The sequence below is a fragment of the Crassostrea angulata genome, chromosome 5 (genome assembly GCF_025612915.1).
Source record: "Crassostrea angulata isolate pt1a10 chromosome 5, ASM2561291v2, whole genome shotgun sequence".
Lineage (NCBI taxonomy): Eukaryota > Metazoa > Mollusca > Bivalvia > Ostreida > Ostreidae > Magallana > Magallana angulata.
The window spans coordinates 23,607,617-23,626,308 of NC_069115.1; the positions used below are offsets into that span (position 1 = coordinate 23,607,617).

Sequence of the window (18,692 nt, forward strand, 5' to 3'; positions counted from 1 at the left end):
TTTTGACTGTGTGTGAAAATATTGAAGTGATTATATACAACTGTATTCCTCGACATAGTTGAATAAGGTCTGAAAGGTAGTACAGTAAAACATGCTTATCATGAGTGAAGTGCCAAGGACAAGCAATTTTAATATGCTATAAATGAATTTTTTTTTTATATCAAACATCTTTTAAGGCCTGGAAATGATGACTGATTTTACTATATTTAAGTGTTAATTCATATTATACCGGTAAGTGTGCCCAGTACAATGGGGTTAAACTGTATTTTTTAAGTTTGCATTATTGTGTCAATTGGTGTAATACATTGGCTGAATCCAAGACCAGAGGAATGTTTTCTTTTTGCAAATTCAATTTTTTTTTTCAATTTTGAAAAAATGCTTCGTGTGAATTGATAAATAATCACTTTCATTTATTAATTAATGAAAATTAAGAAAAAAATCTTCAAAAGTTCAAAAGCAAGAAAATGATACTTTATATAATCTCTGAATTTTCCTGCGTTAAATTTATTTTCTGAATCAGTAATACAAGTGATTAATAATGTGTCAATTTTGTTTGTAGGTCATCATGTCAATCAGCAGCTCCTCCAGTCAACACAGTATGACCAGCACGCCCTCGGTTGACCTTTCGACCTACCAGGATGACCTTGAAAATGTCCTTGCATGGCTCCTGGAGGCGGAGGAAATCGTAGAAAAACAGGAGCCAATCGGAAACGACATCAAAAAGGTCAAAGGTCAATTTAACCAGCATGAAGTAAGTTGATTATGAATATGTCTTCTGCCAAATTTTTCTTCCAGTGATTTCATGTCACATTCTATCTATCAGTCCATTTGTCTATCTGTCTATAATGTCTATTTTGTCATTTGTTTGCCTAGTTAGGCTACTTATTAAACAACAGCTGTCTTGCAATCAATCTCTTAAGTGTAATCAGGGAAATTTTGGCACCCTTTCATCATAAGTAGGCAATTTGAAATTGAAGCTAATTTAAATAAGGAATAAAGAATCATTCTTTTTTTTTTAATTAAAGTATTAAGAAGCAATGAGCATGATCAAATCTATGAAAAACCTCAAAAAGCTTTATTGGATTTTATAACGCCAGACCATATTTGATCAATTCAATATATTCAAAGAATGATTCCTTATTACTTATATTAATATAATTTTCAGCAGATTGTTTGATTAAATATTGAAGATAGTCATTGTTGAAATGTATAATTGGACTATACAGTAGAAAATCGATTCGTAGTTTTATCTCAAGCAAAGACTTTGGAAAATGTAAATTTAACAGAATAAATAGTATAAAATACAACTTAACTTTGTTAAGGTGACATATTTGAAACAGGGCAAAATGCTTTTCAAAGCCCAATTTGGCAAAAACTCAACAGAAGAAAAATAACTCTGTTTACATTAACTAGTTTTTAACAAGATGTATACATGTTCTTTATCATAACTTGTTTGAAATTAGGTCATGGCTGTTACAGAAACACCTTTTACATGCACCTTATGATAACAGGCTTTATATTCATAACACAATCATGATTGCGGGGTAACATAATTACAAGTAGCAAAAAAAAAAAAAAAACCTCGAAAAAGCAACCCACACCATAAACTATCAGCTTATTTTGTAAATGATGCAATTACAGATAATCTGAAGAAAATTGCTCAAGCTGCCATTACAATGGTACATTTGTTGTAGTTCTTGGGATGCCAGCGTTGTATAGAATGTTTATGATCTTGTTAACTGGGGGTTCTGCAGATTAGCACTGGGATTACATTACCCTAGTCTATATACTTAACATATCTCTCTAATTTTGCGTAGGATACTGTGTATATAGTCCGTAAAGCTGATAAGAGGATATTAGATTGAATCTCCTTTCAATTTTTTTTTTAATTGCGGTAATCGTTTTTGCGTAATTTCTTTTTAGTCATGAGCAAATTATGTTTAGGAATACAACAACTTGCTAACATGGGTTAATCTCCAAAAGTTTCTTCGTGTTTAGATATCGGCAATTAGTAGTTGGAAATAGGTGACACAGTTTGTTTTTTAGAGGGAAGGGTGCATTGGTTGAACATTATTCTTTCTGTGCATTAATCCATATATTTATTAATAAGGAGTTTTAAAGAATATCATTTATATTGTACTTGTATTATAAATTTTAAAAACAGTGTTTATATTTTGATTTTGATGAACTTTCATCCACATTAATATCTCATGGTGCCCATACCACCTCAGTATTTATAGATGTTTTGTATTTCAGTGTAAAGGAATTGTTACTACCTTAATATAATGTAAGATATACCAGTTGAAAGGAATTTTCCTATTTGAGCGCTCACAATATTTTTTTTATTAATATGCTGTATTACAGTTTTATACACTAAGTCTGATCAATGGTTTGGCGAGTAGCCTTCCGCTATTCCAAACATCTGACATCAGAAGTTGTATGAATTCATGTAAACATCCCTGGCTCTTCATCATAATTGAAGTATACAAGGTGGTCCTATTTTCTCCATGTTGAAATATTTGTGTGCTTTCTTTCCAGGAGTTTATGTTAGAGCTGACAAAACATCAAGACAGCATTGGCAATGTGGTCAAGGAGGGCAACGACCTTATCACTGAGGGCAAGGTCACAGCTGAGGAGGAGAACGAGATCAGGGTCCAGATGGGGCTCCTCAATAATCGCTGGGAGGAGCTTCGCCTCAAGATGATAGAGAGGCAGTCCAAGTGAGTGACCACTTTGTGAGATACCTGTATAAACAGGAATATTAGGGCCATTTGATGTCCTCCATGTAATTTTCCTAAAACTTCTTCAAATGAGACATTCTTAGTTATCTATGTCCTCATTGAAGTAGTTTTTGCCTCAAAGTCCTCAAATTATAGACAAACTCAGGAGCCAATGGAAATGAAGAAGAATTATCAACATTTTCCGATTATTGAACATGAATATAAGTGTCCTCAAATTTATGTCCTCCAAAATTAATGAACTGAAGTCCATGGAGGTGTCCTCAATATGATATATGATCCTCGGAATGACTTAGCAAAAATAAGTGAGAAGCAATACATGTCCTCAAACTGACTGGAGTACTTATATTAATGAAATGTGAAAGATAAACCGTGTTAGGTGTCCTCAAAACAGGGGGCTGCTATTATATTAATTTTGCCCACAAAAATAAACATGTGGTAAAGACACTGTATTAATGATTATCATTTATCATTTAATGGTTCTGAAAATTGAAATAAAGAAAATTACTTAGTATTACATTTTTGACATACATTGTACCATCAAAGTGATGTTAAGACAGAAACAAAAAAATCATACAGGGAACTACTTCAATCAAAATTCGCACCTTGTGGACATCAGGTGTGTATAGAAACTGGAGTAAACATGATACACCCAGCCCAGGAGAAAAGAAGTTACAGGAGAAATAGATACCCTACTTTATTTTGATACCCTATTTATTGTAAGACATATACCTTATTTCTATTTTGATGCCCTCGTTCTGTCTACCTGTAATGGTGTATAGTCTTGATTATGTAACCAGAACCTATTCAGAGAAAGAAGAGAATGATAGTGAGCAAATAGCCTGTGCATGGTTATAGGATGTTACAGATGTTACATTGTAACCATGCAGTGGAGCAGATAGCCTGTGCATGGTTATAGGATGTTACAGATGTTATATTGTAACCATGCAGTGGAGCAGATAGCCTGTGCATGGCTATAGGATGTTACAGATGTTACATTGTAACCATGCAGTGGAGCAGATAGCCTGTGCATGGCTATAGGATGTTACAGATGTTACATTGTAACCATGCAGTGGAGCAGATAGCCTGCGCATGGCTATAGGATGTTACAGATGTTATATTGTAACCAGGCAGTGCCCATGACAAAACTCAAAATACATGGACATGAAAACTAGGGTTTATATTGAAAGAAGGGCAATGAAAAGATGTTATATAAAGAGGTTTAAGTTGAGCCCAAGAGAGCCATAGACACGAAACTCAAAAATGGCTATATTGACTTCAAAGGAGGGTTAGAAGGAATAGGAAAGGGATGCATATAACTGAAGAAATCTATAAGGCATAATTATGAAACTTCCTGCTCTGACAGGGTGTCTCAAATAATTGTTGGGATCGGAGTTATAAGTAACGATAGCATGCAGCAAGCTTAAGTGCAATATTAGAGTTATGCATATACTTATTTTGTGAAGTGTAAAGATTGTAAATTAAGCTATTCTGAGAGTTAATTCTTTCTTCCGAAAGATTAAGAATTTCACATTATTTAAGAAATCAAATCTGCTTTTTAATGAGTCAATTATAAATAGCATTGCAGGAAAGCGTTCAAATAAAAATAAAAACAGCTCTTATCATGCATTCTGTAGGTTATCTAACTAAATTGTGGATCCATATATATATATATTTATAAAAGCTGTAGCAGCAGTTCTGCCTGTCAAGAGTTTTGAAAGTCTTCCAGACAGTTTACAACACAGTAAATTACAAATCAGCCATTTTATGTATTTTTCCAAATCATTACACTTTCTGTAAATATACAAGCTAGTTATAGCCCCCATGCACCGCTGCTTCCCGGGAATCCGCTTGTCTATAGAATTTGCACATTTTTGTATCATTTCCTGTCCCAAGGAATGATATATTGGATCAAACTCAGACAAGCTCTGTATATACTGGGAGATAGCTATTCTCTGAATCAGACAGTTTTGTGCATTTTTATCTACATACAGTTCTTCATTTTGTCAGAAGAAGAAGAGAATTTTTTTTTAAGTCTTATGTTTGCTTGAGGTATTCATGTATAATTTTTGTCTGCATTATTCTGCTGTAGTAACCTTGTAGGCATTATTTATCTTTTGAGGGTAGATTATGCATGATTTATAGAGGTTTAAGAGAGAAAGGTTTTTTTTTTTCTTCAAAGGGGTGTGTTGGAAAACAGAAGTTATAATGCAGATAGTCAAGCATCGAATTACAATTCTGAATAGTGTTGTTTTGTGGATGCTGAACTTTTTCCTCGAGTGAGCGCATAAACCATTAACACCTCTGTCTTAATTAGTCATGCAATAGAGAGATTTATGCATCAGAAACAAAAAGCCCGGACATGGGGGATATGCATTACACTTAATTAGCACTGACACGGGTTGGTTAGTTAAAGTTCTGCAATGGCTCGTGAGTCGTTACCGTTTTTGTTGTTTTTGTTGCACAAAAAGCTGAAAAAAGGAGAGAAAGAGTGAGCCGGAACAGTGTATAGTGCCTCTGAACTCAAATACCTCAAATATCACTATCTCAAATATCATGGATGTGTTGAAGTCTGTTTCAGGTCCCAAAAACTACTTTAAACTTTGTAATCTCACATCCTCAAAATAAAAATTTTGTTTTTATCCCAATATGTTTGAAATAATCATGTTATTAAGATAAAATTAAATTGTTAACTATGAAATTTCCCAATTAAAAAAAAGTATATCTTTTAGACTATATGAAATTTTAGGTTAGTTAAAAAGATAATTACTTTGATTATCATACTTGAATTACATATATGTTAATTTTATTAGATATATTATTTTTTTCAATATACATTGAACGCTCAAGTTACCACAGTAAAACAAAGGTATTTTAATTCCCTTTCAGATTACAGAAAAAACTAATGGCTACTCAGCAAAAACAGTTGGACGAGTTAGCCGTGTGGCTGGAGAAAATGGAGGAGCGAATCCGCAATCAGGAACCAATTGGATCAGAGCTAGACGCCATCAAACTACAGATAGCCAATCACAAGGTCTGTATACATGTGCATATAAAAATTTAAGCTCAAATCGTCAAGATCTAATACTGCTTGGAAAGAGAATAGAATAAATGATGTGAAAGTGTTTGGCATACCGAAAATTCAGCTGACATTTTTTCTAAGTTTCCACATTTGGAATCTCTGTACAGTCATTAATTTTCAAGATCAATAACAAAATGATATACTGTAATTCAAGAACACTGCTTTTATGGGGTTTAAGAAAATGCATTTAAATTGAATTTTTTTTTTTTGTTTGAGCAGAAAATTCAGCAGGAGCTGGAGGTACAACAGAAGAAAGTGGACAACTTACAGGACATGGTGGTGGTTGTAGATGACACAAATACAGAGTCGGGTAAGGGTCCTGGGGGGGGGGGGCTATTTTTGCTGCTAGGGGTCAGTCAAATCCCACAAGAGAAAGTTAATTTTTAAGCTCAGTAGCTGGTCTGAAAATCCAGTGAGTATTTAGATGTGTATGATTATGAAGTCACGATTTATACATTGCCAATTATTAATTGTTTAATTTTTTAAAAAAAATATGAAAACGAGTGAATCTGTGTAGAAAACATGCTCTTGAGTGGGAATATTTTATTTCTTTTAGCTTGTGAAGCCATGGAGACTCAGCTACAGAGACTAGGGAAGAAGTGGGCGGCCATTTGTACGTGGACAGAACAGCAGTGGCTGGTCCTACAGGACCTCCTTCTGAAGTGGCAGAACTTCTCCGAGGAGCAGGCCAAGTTTTCTGATTGGCTTGCTGAGAAGGAGGGAATTCTGGGAACTATGATGGAGTCTGACCTCACTGACCCTGACACAGTGATTAAACAAGTCAAGGATCTCAAAGTAGGTCTTAATAAAACAGAGAGAAGAAGGAAATAAAGGTGTAACATAAATAATATTGATTTGGTCATTTTTGGCCAGATGTTGAAGCTTAGCAAGTTTATACATATAGTTGATGTGTGATCAGCTACCTCTTCATCTGTCTGTTTTGCATGCCATTTGTTAATAATGTTATATATGTGTGTCTATTTGCGTTATATCATTAATGTGAACTTGAATTGAATGGTTTCAATATTCTCATTATTTTGGCATTCTGTCACATTCTAATGTTTTTAAATTTTTTTGACATGAAACTTTTTTCATGTATACATTATACATAAATTCTAATGTTGAACGGAAAGTTGTGTCTTGAAAAAAGTAAGGAAATGTATTGAGGTATCTTGACGAATGATTTTTGCTATACAGATGATAGAAAATGACATGGTGGAGCAGGTACAGCGGTTTGACTCGCTCACCGAGTGTGGTCAACAGATCGTCCAGTACGTGGACAACGAGACCGCCGTGCTCAAGATCAGCTCACAGCTCGAGAGCTTCCAGGAGCGCTGGGAGAAACTCGTACAGCAGATGGAGACTCATAGTAAAAAGGTAAGACAATGACTAACAGTATGACTTAAGGTAAAATATTATAACGGAGGGAGATTCGCTGGATTTGCAAATTGATTTAATTCATTGCTAAATAAATTAATTACAATGACTTCCTTTATAATAGATGTTACAGAGGAAGAGCAAATTAATTGAATATGGAAAGTATTGATATAATAAACATGATAATTTAAATGTGTATTATCATTTATTTTCAGATTGCAAACTCAGGTGTAGAATTAAGTAATGTTTCCATGGAGATGATGTCCGAATTCACAGAGGACGGAAAACTCAAAAATCCTCCCAACACTGCCAAGAGGCGGAAAATGGACTCGGTGTTAAAATCTCAGTTTGAGATGGAATCAAAGAAACTTTTGGAGTGGTTCGAGAGGACCGAGACAACACTTGAACTGCTCACCAAGGATGAGGATGGTGCAACTAGTTCACCCAACGATCAGTTCACAGCCGAAGAACAACTTGTTCTTGTTCAGGTGAGAAGTTCAATCAAGATTAATCAAGTTTTCTTAAGAAACAAATGGACTTTTTGCTGATTCAAAGGAATACATTACAGATCTTCTGTATATTGGCAATTTTTTCTGCTGCCTTTGTCTGATCATGTATGGGATAAATCATACAGAGATGTTAGGTGTGTTCTGATTGGTGGAAGTTGGGTTTCTTTTCAGGACACAGAAAATGAAGTTGAGGAGAGAAAAAGTGAGGTCCACAAAGTGTTATCTACTGGAAGACGAGTTATGACGGAGCTTAATTTTGGTAAGCTTCTTACTATACTGGCTAATTGTAAGCTTACCCTATAACAGTTGTGGGTTGTAAATTAATCCCTAAGAGGGTTTTTCGATGGTTGTAAAATTTGGCTATTTTCCCAACTTTAGTTTTGGTGATGGGGCTGTCAAAATAGGACAAAATTGCCATCTGCATAGATAACTCTATTAGGTTTATCATAATGGATGTGTGATTATAAATGATTTGCTTTGAAGTAAAGTCTTTGCTTATTTTAGCGGGAGAGTCAACAGACTCTGTGGCAGGTACATTGGCGGACATTGAGCGGCGCTGGGACGCTCTGGCGGTGCTACTGTCCCACACAATCACCAAGGTCAATCTGAACATCCAATCAAAAAAGTTTTATGACGAGCTCCACGCCCTGCAGGAACTGATGTCCAGCTATGAAAAGTGGGTCAGCTCGGCGGAGAGAATCGCGGAGGAAGCCATGGAGATCACAAAACAGCTGGAGCAGTGCAGGGTATCTTCTATACATGTTTATAGTAAAACACTGCTATAGCGAACACACTAATAATGAATTGACGCTTACTGCAGAGTGATTTTCATTCCCGGTGACTTAATTACATGTTGTAAACTTGATGGATATAATGAATTACACTTATAATGAAGCAAATTGCCCATCCCTGGCAATTCGTTTTTAGCGTGTTTTACAGTTTACTGTAGTAAGTATGGTGTCTGAAAGTTTCTACTTTTACACAGTCCAGAGCATTAAGAATTTAATGCTGGGGAAAGTACAGAAGTAGATAAACAATCAGAATCTGCTCCATACTTATACACAGGACTTAACAACAACAGAAACGTCCTATATGTGTAATGTTTTATTATGCCAAGTTGAAAAATATAACTAAAGCCTAGTAAAGGCATTGCTAAAAAATAAAAAGAGTTGTTACAAAATAATAAGTGAAGTATTCATTTTGCCCTCTGTATGCAATTTTTGATCTCATGAAAATCAGAATAAATCAGAGTGTTAAAGTGATTTGGAAAAGATTTCTTATTGATTTCAATGTATGATTTTGTAGGTGAAACTGAAGGCCATGAAGTCCCATGAGGACCGCATAGAACGACTGAACCTGGAGGCGGCCTCCTTACTGGAGAGTTCTGGCACCACCAGGCAGATCCAGATGGACCTGGAGGCCTTCACCAAACGATGGGAAACCACCTTCAACAAAATCTGTAAGGCTTCCCCCACTTCCTATCGAAGCGTTATACACTATATAATGAAAATACATAAAGAAAGAATGATTTCCTAGTTTTATGGTTTCGTCACTTTTGGTGCATCAAGCTGAATTTTTCAGCCAGCTCCTCGGACTCCGACTCTGAGTCTGATGATGTGTTTCTGGGTAACTTTTCTCTTCTTTATTTGCACAAGTCTCTCTGTTTTAGAGTCTTCACATTTGCAACAGGGGCTGAAAAGTCAAGGTGTTAGTGCATGGCGATGATCTGTTGGGAGATGATGTCACGGAAATGAGAGAGAGAGAGAGAGAGAGAGAGAGAGAGAGAGAGAGAGAGAGAGAGAGAGAGCATGCACTGCATCAGTTTTTCAAATTTCACTCAGCACTTGGAGATGGCTTGAAAATTTTCTTGTATTCAGAGTTTACAGTAGAAATGTCAAGACCATATGACGAAAATTTCAAGCACTGTATAGAGCATTTTACATTTAGATCTCATTAAAGTCTGTTTGATGATTATAAAAAACCATGCAGCTATAGCGGAATATATGTGTTTTTTACTGTTATAACTGAAACTGGACATAAAACACCTCTTATTCCATTTCCATTGCATTTTTTGTTGTAGACATTTGAAATGTTGGGAAATAGTGTATCCCTTTTCCTATTCTTTTCATCTTTGACTAAACTTCTAGTATATCTGTGACATTTTATCATAATTCATTCCTGCTTTTTAGCTACCTGCAGAAGTAAGTTATCCCCCCTTGTATTTCGTGTTCACTAAATGTCCAATTCGTCTGTAAATATGTGTGTTCCCACTCTTGATTCATATTTTCTGTAAATTTGTATTTGATTATGTGATATTTCACCATTTCATCCTATGCATATTCTTATAAATATTCACTTTGATCCGCCTGTTTGATATATTCCCCTCTGTTAAATTCAGATGAGATCTGCATGATATACTACAAACATGGATATTTCTAGACTATATCATTTATTATGAGTGCGTAAAACCCAAGGTGAAATTTATTTACCGGTATATGCCCTTATTATTATTTCTGCAAATAAATGATGTTTTTCATTTTCACTATACACAGGATAGTCACGTTCCTGATAGAAACTAGCTGCCTTCTCTCATATTTTATGTAAATCACTGCATTCAGAAATTCCATGTTTACAGTACCTGTTGTGTAAAGTTGATGTATCTCTATGTTGTGTTATTTTACATGGTCTAGTTGTTGTCGATTTGTTGGAACCTAAAGCCTGGAATAGTCTCACTCATCCATAGTCTGTGTATTTTTGTTTTTCCACAATGATCGTTTACCTATTTGTTCTTAAAGCCTAATAACATACAAAACTATCATCCTACACACTTACTCCTATATTAATTCTGACTTGAATGAAAACCATCAGCAGTATCCAATCTCAATAATAAATACCTGTATCTAATTCTCTTTCCTTCTACAGGAACTATTTTATACGAACTCAGACGACACGTTGGGTATCGAAGAGATATTCCACAGTCACGATTTTTGCAACGATTTTCATATAATTGCAGACAAACGGCAGCAGGAGCTGACAAATGCGCAGGATAAAGCGCCCCCTAGGTCGTATCTCGAGGCGATGGAGGCCCTGCTGAAGTGGGTCACACACATGGAGAGTTTGCTGGCCTCAGAGAAAATGAAGATCAACGAGGCAGAGGTGATGGAGGAGCAGCTCAAACAGTACAAGGTACTGATCAATCCACAGATTTGAACCAGCAACTTCTGTCATGAAAGCTCAGTGTCCTAAGTGGTTTCAATCATGATACTGTGATTTGTATATTTGTGTAAATCAGCTCAGAAATTAAAAAAATTGCAAAATATTTAGTTTGCTTTTCTTTTAAAAATCAAATGATTTATGCCTAGCTAAAAAAAGGAATAAACATGATATGTCTTCATCTCTCTGTCTCCTTATCCAACAGCAGAATGTTCATTCTAAATAATTTCATGTGTGTGAAACCTAAGATTATTGAGCATTTTTTATTATTTAAAATCAATTGTTTTCTTCAGAGCCTGCAGGAGGACTTACAAGAACACCAAGGAAGTTTGGACTACATCAACAAGACGGGTAAAGAGCTGGTAGTGAAATCAGGGCCCCACGACAAAGCCCAGGCCATGGAGAGGAATCTGGAGGGGCTCAACTCCAGGTGGAGCCATGTGTCTCGCGAGATCAACTCCCGTCTCACCAAGCTCGAGCGAGCTATCGGGCAAATCAAGCAATATCAGGTTAGTCCTACTTTTATAACTTTCATATTGAGGTCCATTTTTAATAAAAAGAACTTTATGAAAAAAAACTGAATTTTTTTTTTTGTTAATTGATATGTAAGCTTAAAAAATTTCAATCTTGATAGAAAAGTGTTAAAGTGCCGGTAATGTATATCATAATTTACATGTGAATTCATTGATAAATTCATTAATCATTGTTGAGTACATTGAGTATTTTGATTTTGTTTTGTTATGTTGTTACTACAAGTACCTTCCTATTTTCCTTGTGTTTGCATGGACTTCTTTGTGTTTAGTACACGTACATGTAGTTCATGTATTTGTCAGTTTAGTTTTTTCTAACACAAACTTCCTTCAGAGGATTTGAACAGCAGATGATCATGCTGTACGTACCTCAACATTAAAATGACCAATAAATAGGTTGTGTTTTTCAGTTATTTTGAGTCTCGGTTTATCATGATATTTTCGTTTGTTTGTTTTGTTATTCATTTTCATAGACTAATTCTGACATTTTCGTACTTTAACTTTCATGAAATTCATATCAAATTTCAATTTATAGAACTGCAGACATTTATTTCGCCACACACACACATTCCATTTGTCACAAGTCCCCAGTGCTGACCACTCCCTCTATAGTTTTGTGTACATGTCAGTCATTGAAACCACACACACAAAGAAATGACAATTCTTTTGGTTTTGACTTCTTTTTTTCACACACACTTCATTTCAGGCTTTGTGCAAAAAAAGCAGACTTTAGTCCCTTCACTTTAAAGAGGCAGGGAGTGCAGGGGGTGGAGCTTCAATCTAAATTAAATTGGATGTTTGTGAAACAATCTCCACCCCCTGCACTCTGACTCTCTGAAGTGTAGAGCCCAGAGTAAGCTTTTTACACCAAGCCTACATTTCATTTTTCATTTAATGTCTGGTGCACTTGGTGCTGTCACTAAAGCTTTCACCCTCACTGTCATATTTCTCAGAATCAGACAATCGGGTTGACGCGCTGGATGGAGGAACTGGGCGTCTTTTTGCATGCTCCGGATCCAGCCACGGGGGACATCCCCAATCTCACCGCACAAATGGCCGAAAGCAATGTAAGAACCACAACTCTTGTAAAACTGTGCCTGTGGGTAAGAGCGATCGTGTATGCCAGGGAAATGGTTGGGAGGAGTGTGGGAAGGAGTGCAGTGTATAGTGTATGGGAAGTTATTGTAGGGGTTATGTGGGAGTAAATTGTTGTTTGGGGTTTGGTTATCGGTAGTTGAGAGAGAGAGAGAGAGAGAGAGAGAGAGAGAGAGAGAGAGAGAGAGAGAGGGGTTTAAAGGGATATGTTTGTGTAGGCATATTAGATATAAGAAAGGGAGGGGAGGTTTTAACTGCTAGAACATGGAACATTGGCTAAGAAATCAGATCTTTAAGTTCAGCTGGCTGAATATATTACTATATAGTTCTTGCATTGCAGTTTTCATGAAAAATGGATACCAGCTTTGAATGATTGCATTTTGACCAATTCATGTTTTATTCAGATGAAAAATAAGGATGTATGTCTAATAGGGAAAGACCTTGTTTTAAGAAGGGCTATCGATGATGGGTATGACGAGACCACAATTTTAAGTTTGAAGCCATGAACACTTGTTGTCACTCACTCACAAACCAGACTCAAAGATGGAGAGATTAATTTTTAAAATTAAGTAATGATTGAAAAACAAGGAACATTTCTTGGACATATATCTATAGATATATGAAATATTGACATTTAATAGTTTTGTTGATATTGATTGGTAAATTTCTTAAATATTATAAAGTAAAAACTGTTGTGCTTCTGTAATGGAACTTTAGATTCTTAACTGCACCGTAGATTGGAGATTCGTTCATGTTAGATGCATGTGAGTTTTCACTTTGCACAAAGCTCAATGAACTTGATAATGCATGCAAAAAAAAGAAAAAAGATTGTTTTTGTTCTTTTATAACTGTAAATGTTCACCTGTTGAAGAAAACCCTTTAGGTATACCCATTAACATCAAAGTTAGCAAAACCCATCTGTGTTCTGTGTCGGATCAATTTGTAACGCAATGAAATGAAATGGCATTACAAAAATATTACTTAGAACAAATCTTAATGTCCGCAAAATGCTACTCTAGAATTATGTACTGAAGAGATGAATGTCATGCATGGGAAGTTAAAGGAAAGATTTTAAATACTTTTGCCCTAGATGATATCATCTGGTGACATTAGGACTCGGGCACAACCTGATTGTTTTTTAAAATGACTTAATTACTGACAGGAAGTTATTAACAAGTTATGTATGTATATCTGACAGGAAACCACAAATTTTCTTATTCAGTATTATTGTTAGGTATATATATATATGTGTAGGTGAATATAGATCATATAAAATATGTATTTGCATGCCAACAGAGAAAATTTGCTATGTGAATGTCATGTAGATTTTAGGAACCTGATTTATATAGAAAAAGTGTGATGAAATAGTTTAATTATTTGTCTATAAATAGGAATGATGTAATGAATTGTGTTTGCTCTGAAAATTGACAGGGAGTGAAAGATGATATAGGCACACTGCAGCAGAACGTCAATAATATACAGGACCTGTGCAATCAGCTGACTGAGGATGCCGACCCGAAATTCGGCCAGAAAATAACGCAGGAAGTGACATCCTTGCAGGAGAAGTGGAACAAGGTGGTGACGATGGCGGGGGAGCAGAACTCGCGCCTAAAGGGGGCGCTGGAGGCCAGCCAGAAAATGTACGAGCGGATCAAGGACATGACAGAGTGGCTCGAGCCAATCAAAGAGGACCTCTCTAACAAAGACTATGCAGTGGAGAGTCTGAACGACCTCCAGGTGAAAAGTAAAAAGTTCAAGGTCAGTGAAGTTTTATTTTTTTAAGGGGATGGGGTTGGGGGAGATTTGGAGTTGGGAAGGGAGGGGAGGGGATTGAAAAAGGTATTCTATAATCTTATGCATGAAATAAAAGTAGCCTTTCAATATACTTTAATATTGTTTGAATTTCCTTTAAACAAGGCAATGAATAATATCAATGTGATTGACTTCATAGACATTGAAACAAGAAGTGTCCGGGAGAGAGGGAGAGAACAACAAGATCAATGAGGACGCCAACGAGATGTTGAACAGAGCCCCCGCGGGGAGCCTCCAGGACTTGGCCCGGTCACTGATGAGGATGAACGCCCTGTGGACGGACGTCTACAACAGGGTGGGGCACTACTCCCAGATCTTCTCCACTGCGGAGGGACAGTGGAGGGAGTTCAGTGGTCAGTTCTGTGTATAAATGTATACAACGTAAATAATCCAGAGCAAAATATGTCCTGTAGAAAGTGGCATCCATCCTTGTTAATTAAAATTAACTTGTGATCTGTCTGAATATAAAAGTATGCCCCAAAACATGTCTATGGATGTATTTATTTTTAACTTTGTAGCATTCTTGGATGAGGAGACCCAGCGTCTGAATTTACTGGAGAGGAAGATCAGACGTCCACGTCTTGCCAGCAGTGATGCTGAGGAGATATCAGAAGATCTCGATGTAAGTCACCCCAACAACACACTGTTAGTGAGCAAAAATGCCCTATGTTATATTATGGCTCAAAATCTCAGCACAGTCTATTTGACATCATATTTTATGTGCAATATTTATAGCTATATAGCTATTTACCATACTGTGCCTCCCCATTTGTGTCTCTGTGTGTTTATAGTGGTGTGTTTGTAGTGCTTTGTTGATGATGAGGTTTTTCCTCCTCTCTGTACAGGACATAGAGATCTGTCTACAGGACCACACCCTGGACAAGAAGACCCGCCTACAGTCGCTGGGATGCGACCTGATGGCAAACTCCATCATGTCCGACCACATCAAGTCCCAGATCGATGCCTACAGCGACCGATGGAACATCCTCGACTGTCAGGTAATGTCTGCCCAAACCATACCACTGCCTACACTGTAGCTGGAGGATATAGAGTAATCTGCCCTTGACTAGCAAGACAATTTAGAGTGATCTGCCCTTAATTAGGCAGATATTTAGGCCTGTAATGAATTTAAAGTGATATGCTTAAATGTGGAATTAAGAGCCTGATGTTGTAGAAGTTTTGAATAGATTTTGTATGTCATAATGGTTCAGTTGTTTGCAACTCGTCTTCTGTTTGCAACATTTTACAATAGAAAGATGCATTGCATACTTGGTTATTTAATGCCCTTTAAGAAATAAATAAAGTAAATGAAATGATGGAAGAGAGCAAAACAATGACAACATTGCATACCAAAGCTATGTCTTGATTTGAGGAATTACTTGTTTTGCAGAAGTCTATTATTACAGGTATCCTAATAGGTAAATTGATGCAGAACTCCAGATGTATTTTTCCGCACTGTTACTTCTAGGTCTCATTTATTTTATTTTAGGCAATAAAGAAGATTTTATGCATTGTTATAGATGTTTCATTTTGTTCGTATTAATGGCAATGGAGAAGTATTTTGTTTCAATTTGTTGTTAATTTCAGGCAAGAGAGAAGATCCACAATTTGGAGAAGTCGATCAGTCAAGCACAGGACACGGAGAGGAAGATCCTGGAGATGACCAACTGGATGTCGGATATTGCGGAGCTGTTGCAGAAGAGAATCGATGCGGATGTTGTCGCGGGCGACGTACCAGAGGAATACGACTCGCTGAAGGAGGAATTCAAACAGAACGAGGAAATGCTGGCAGAACTCGAGACTTACGCTGCCGATTTGGAGTCGGAGGGTAACATGGAGGCCAGCACCAGGCTCCGTGAACAAATCGAACTGCTGAAGAAACATTACACCGAAGTGTCTGTGAAATTTCGGAAGTTCCAGAGGCCTGCGGACTTCGAGCCCAAGTTTAGTCGGGTGAAGAGGGACCTGGACCATATTGGGGAACAGATCCATCTGGTGGAGATTTCATCGGAAGATCCGGAATTTTTACAGGAGAAGCTGGAAATTTGTGTGGTGAGTTCAAAGCTTTTGTTGAAATTCAAAATGTTTACCTAAGTTTTACGAAAAAAAAGGGGGGGGGGATTGTGTATGGGATAAGAATCTTCGAAAAGAAATACAGCAATATTGAATTGTACAAGAAAACAAAAAATGAATCTTTGATTTAGAATTTATTTATGCCTGTTAAAATATGACATGATTCCCTGGAGGTAGTAAACAGGCCTGTCAAATTAACGTCTGATCACTGATCCAAAGGTCAAAGGTCACAATAATAAATTTCTCCATAGAAGTAGCGCTCTACCTTGCACAGTGTCACCGGTAATTTATGACAGAATTCAAATATAGCATCGTAAATGGTTTGGAGTTTATTGAAAAATACAGATAACAATGCTATGATAGGCCTGACAAGCCACTGGGTTTTACGACGTCTGTTTGATATACTGGATATGTTCATTGTGATGGTTAAACAATATGGAGACTGTTTAAACTTTGGGGAAATGAAGTAAGAGAAGATTTTAATATGTCTGCCATTTTTTAAAAAAAACTCTTTAATGATTCTGTTGTATTCATCATGTAAGGTTTTACTTTTTGTTAAAGGAAAGGACAAATTGACCTTATAGAATGTTTAAAATACTTCTTAATGAAAAACTTTATTGAATGCAGAGTTTTAATTCTTTTTTTTAAATTGATTTACAATTGTTTACTGCTACTTATACATATATGCTGTAAAGTAATGGCTATGTGATTGCATATTCATATGTCAAATATTGCTTGAAGTCATAAAAAACAAAAAAAAATGAAAAAACACTGTAATCTAGATGTGGTCGGAAATGCTAATTCTGATAAAAAGTTAACAGAGGAATCTATTTATCATGTGTTGACTCAAATGCAGTTCTAAATTGGTGACAACAAACTCGTTGTAGAAATTCTACCGTACAATGAGCGAATTGAAACCAGAGGTGGAACAGGTGATAAAGACCGGACGGCAGATCGCAGAGAAACAACAGGTGGAATTCCCGGAGAAACTTAACCAGCAAATGGATGCCCTGAAACAGCAGTACAATGATCTCGGGGGACAGGTAAGGAGGTCAAGATGTGTGCAAGTACAGGTGTAATGATGGTTGCTGGCAGATAGGGTCAAGGTGTATATAGGTACAGGTGTATGTTCATGGTGTATTCAGTTACAGGTGTGATAATTGTTGCTGACAGATAGGGTCAAGGTGTATATATAGGTACAGGTGTATGGTCAAAGTGACAGTGTTAAATGTTACAGTGTGAAAAATTATTGGCAAATAAGGTCAAGGTGTATTCAGAATCATTCCAATCATTATTGTACAAATTATTGTGGACAGTTATGCAGTCAATTATAGGTTTAAAACCATTGTGGATGGGTCAGCTCATAGTGAATGCAGATACAAATCTTATAATTGATGTTAACTTGTAAATTCAAGGTGTATGTTACAGTTTAGAAGTATTCAGTAGCAAGTATCAAAACACTAGCAAAACAATCTTTGCAGACAGGTTAACTTTTGGTGTAGACAGGTAGATTCGATATAAGTTCACAGTGTAATGATTGATTAAGGCACATATATATTGTATAACAATACAAGGATCCATTTTATACTTTTTATTATCTGCATGGTTTTGTTCCGGAGCCATATTGAGCATGTTCCAATCAAACAGTTCATAAAGCCTTAGAACAATGTATCAGTGTTGCAGGTTTGATGTATTATGTGTAGAAATTTAATCAAAGTTCAAGGATGTATGTAAATTAACCTTCAAATTTCACTGTGCATGGTAAAAGAAGTCAACCAGGTGCTAAATTTAATGAATTCACCTTTTGTGTTTTTTGTGGTTGGAAACGAATAGAAATTGATAATCCCAGACAACTTTGAATTCATATTTTTAAAGTGATGTATTTTTCTGATCCTTGCAAGGTAACCAAAGGGAAGTCTGCCTTAGAGAAGGCCCTGAAGCTGGCCAAGAAGTTGAAGAAGGAGACGACCATGGTGAAGGACTTTCTGGAGTCTGTCAATCAGGACCTGGACTCCAAGGAAGCCACGCCCGGAGTCCATAACCTGGATCAGGATCTATCCTATGTCAAGGTACTCCAGGGATACAATATCCACATATATGGCTGGTAAAGGTTTTTATCTTAGTAGAGGTTGGATAAAGATGAGTTACCCCTCTACATGTACAAGTATACAAACTTCGTATTTACCTGCTTGGGAGTATTATTTATATACTTCAAAGGCACCATGATAGTCCAGAAAAGAAACGAGAATAACTGTGATGGGGA

General features: G+C 36.4%; 1 protein-coding gene across 8 annotated transcripts in view; it reads left to right on the top strand.

The window, feature by feature from the left end:
• LOC128185983 (dystrophin-like) overlaps positions 1-18,692 on the top strand; it is a 124,450-nt gene that overhangs the window by 39,806 nt on the left and 65,952 nt on the right. For 7 of the 8 annotated variants that reach the window (XM_052855705.1, XM_052855703.1, XM_052855706.1 and 4 more), the window contains 20 exons: positions 560-751; positions 2,539-2,720; positions 5,628-5,772; positions 6,040-6,130; positions 6,377-6,615; positions 7,018-7,197; positions 7,413-7,685; positions 7,878-7,965; positions 8,211-8,452; positions 9,012-9,165; positions 10,720-10,892; positions 11,213-11,428; positions 12,403-12,516; positions 13,976-14,302; positions 14,496-14,709; positions 14,875-14,978; positions 15,202-15,354; positions 15,944-16,408; positions 17,317-17,472; positions 18,331-18,498. In XM_052855705.1, coding sequence (XP_052711665.1) covers positions 560-751; positions 2,539-2,720; positions 5,628-5,772; positions 6,040-6,130; positions 6,377-6,615; positions 7,018-7,197; positions 7,413-7,685; positions 7,878-7,965; positions 8,211-8,452; positions 9,012-9,165; positions 10,720-10,892; positions 11,213-11,428; positions 12,403-12,516; positions 13,976-14,302; positions 14,496-14,709; positions 14,875-14,978; positions 15,202-15,354; positions 15,944-16,408; positions 17,317-17,472; positions 18,331-18,498 — 3,876 coding nt within the window. The remainder of the gene's footprint in view (positions 1-559; positions 752-2,538; positions 2,721-5,627; positions 5,773-6,039; positions 6,131-6,376; positions 6,616-7,017; positions 7,198-7,412; positions 7,686-7,877; positions 7,966-8,210; positions 8,453-9,011; positions 9,166-10,719; positions 10,893-11,212; positions 11,429-12,402; positions 12,517-13,975; positions 14,303-14,495; positions 14,710-14,874; positions 14,979-15,201; positions 15,355-15,943; positions 16,409-17,316; positions 17,473-18,330; positions 18,499-18,692) is intronic. The other variant, XM_052855707.1, reaches the window with a different exon arrangement.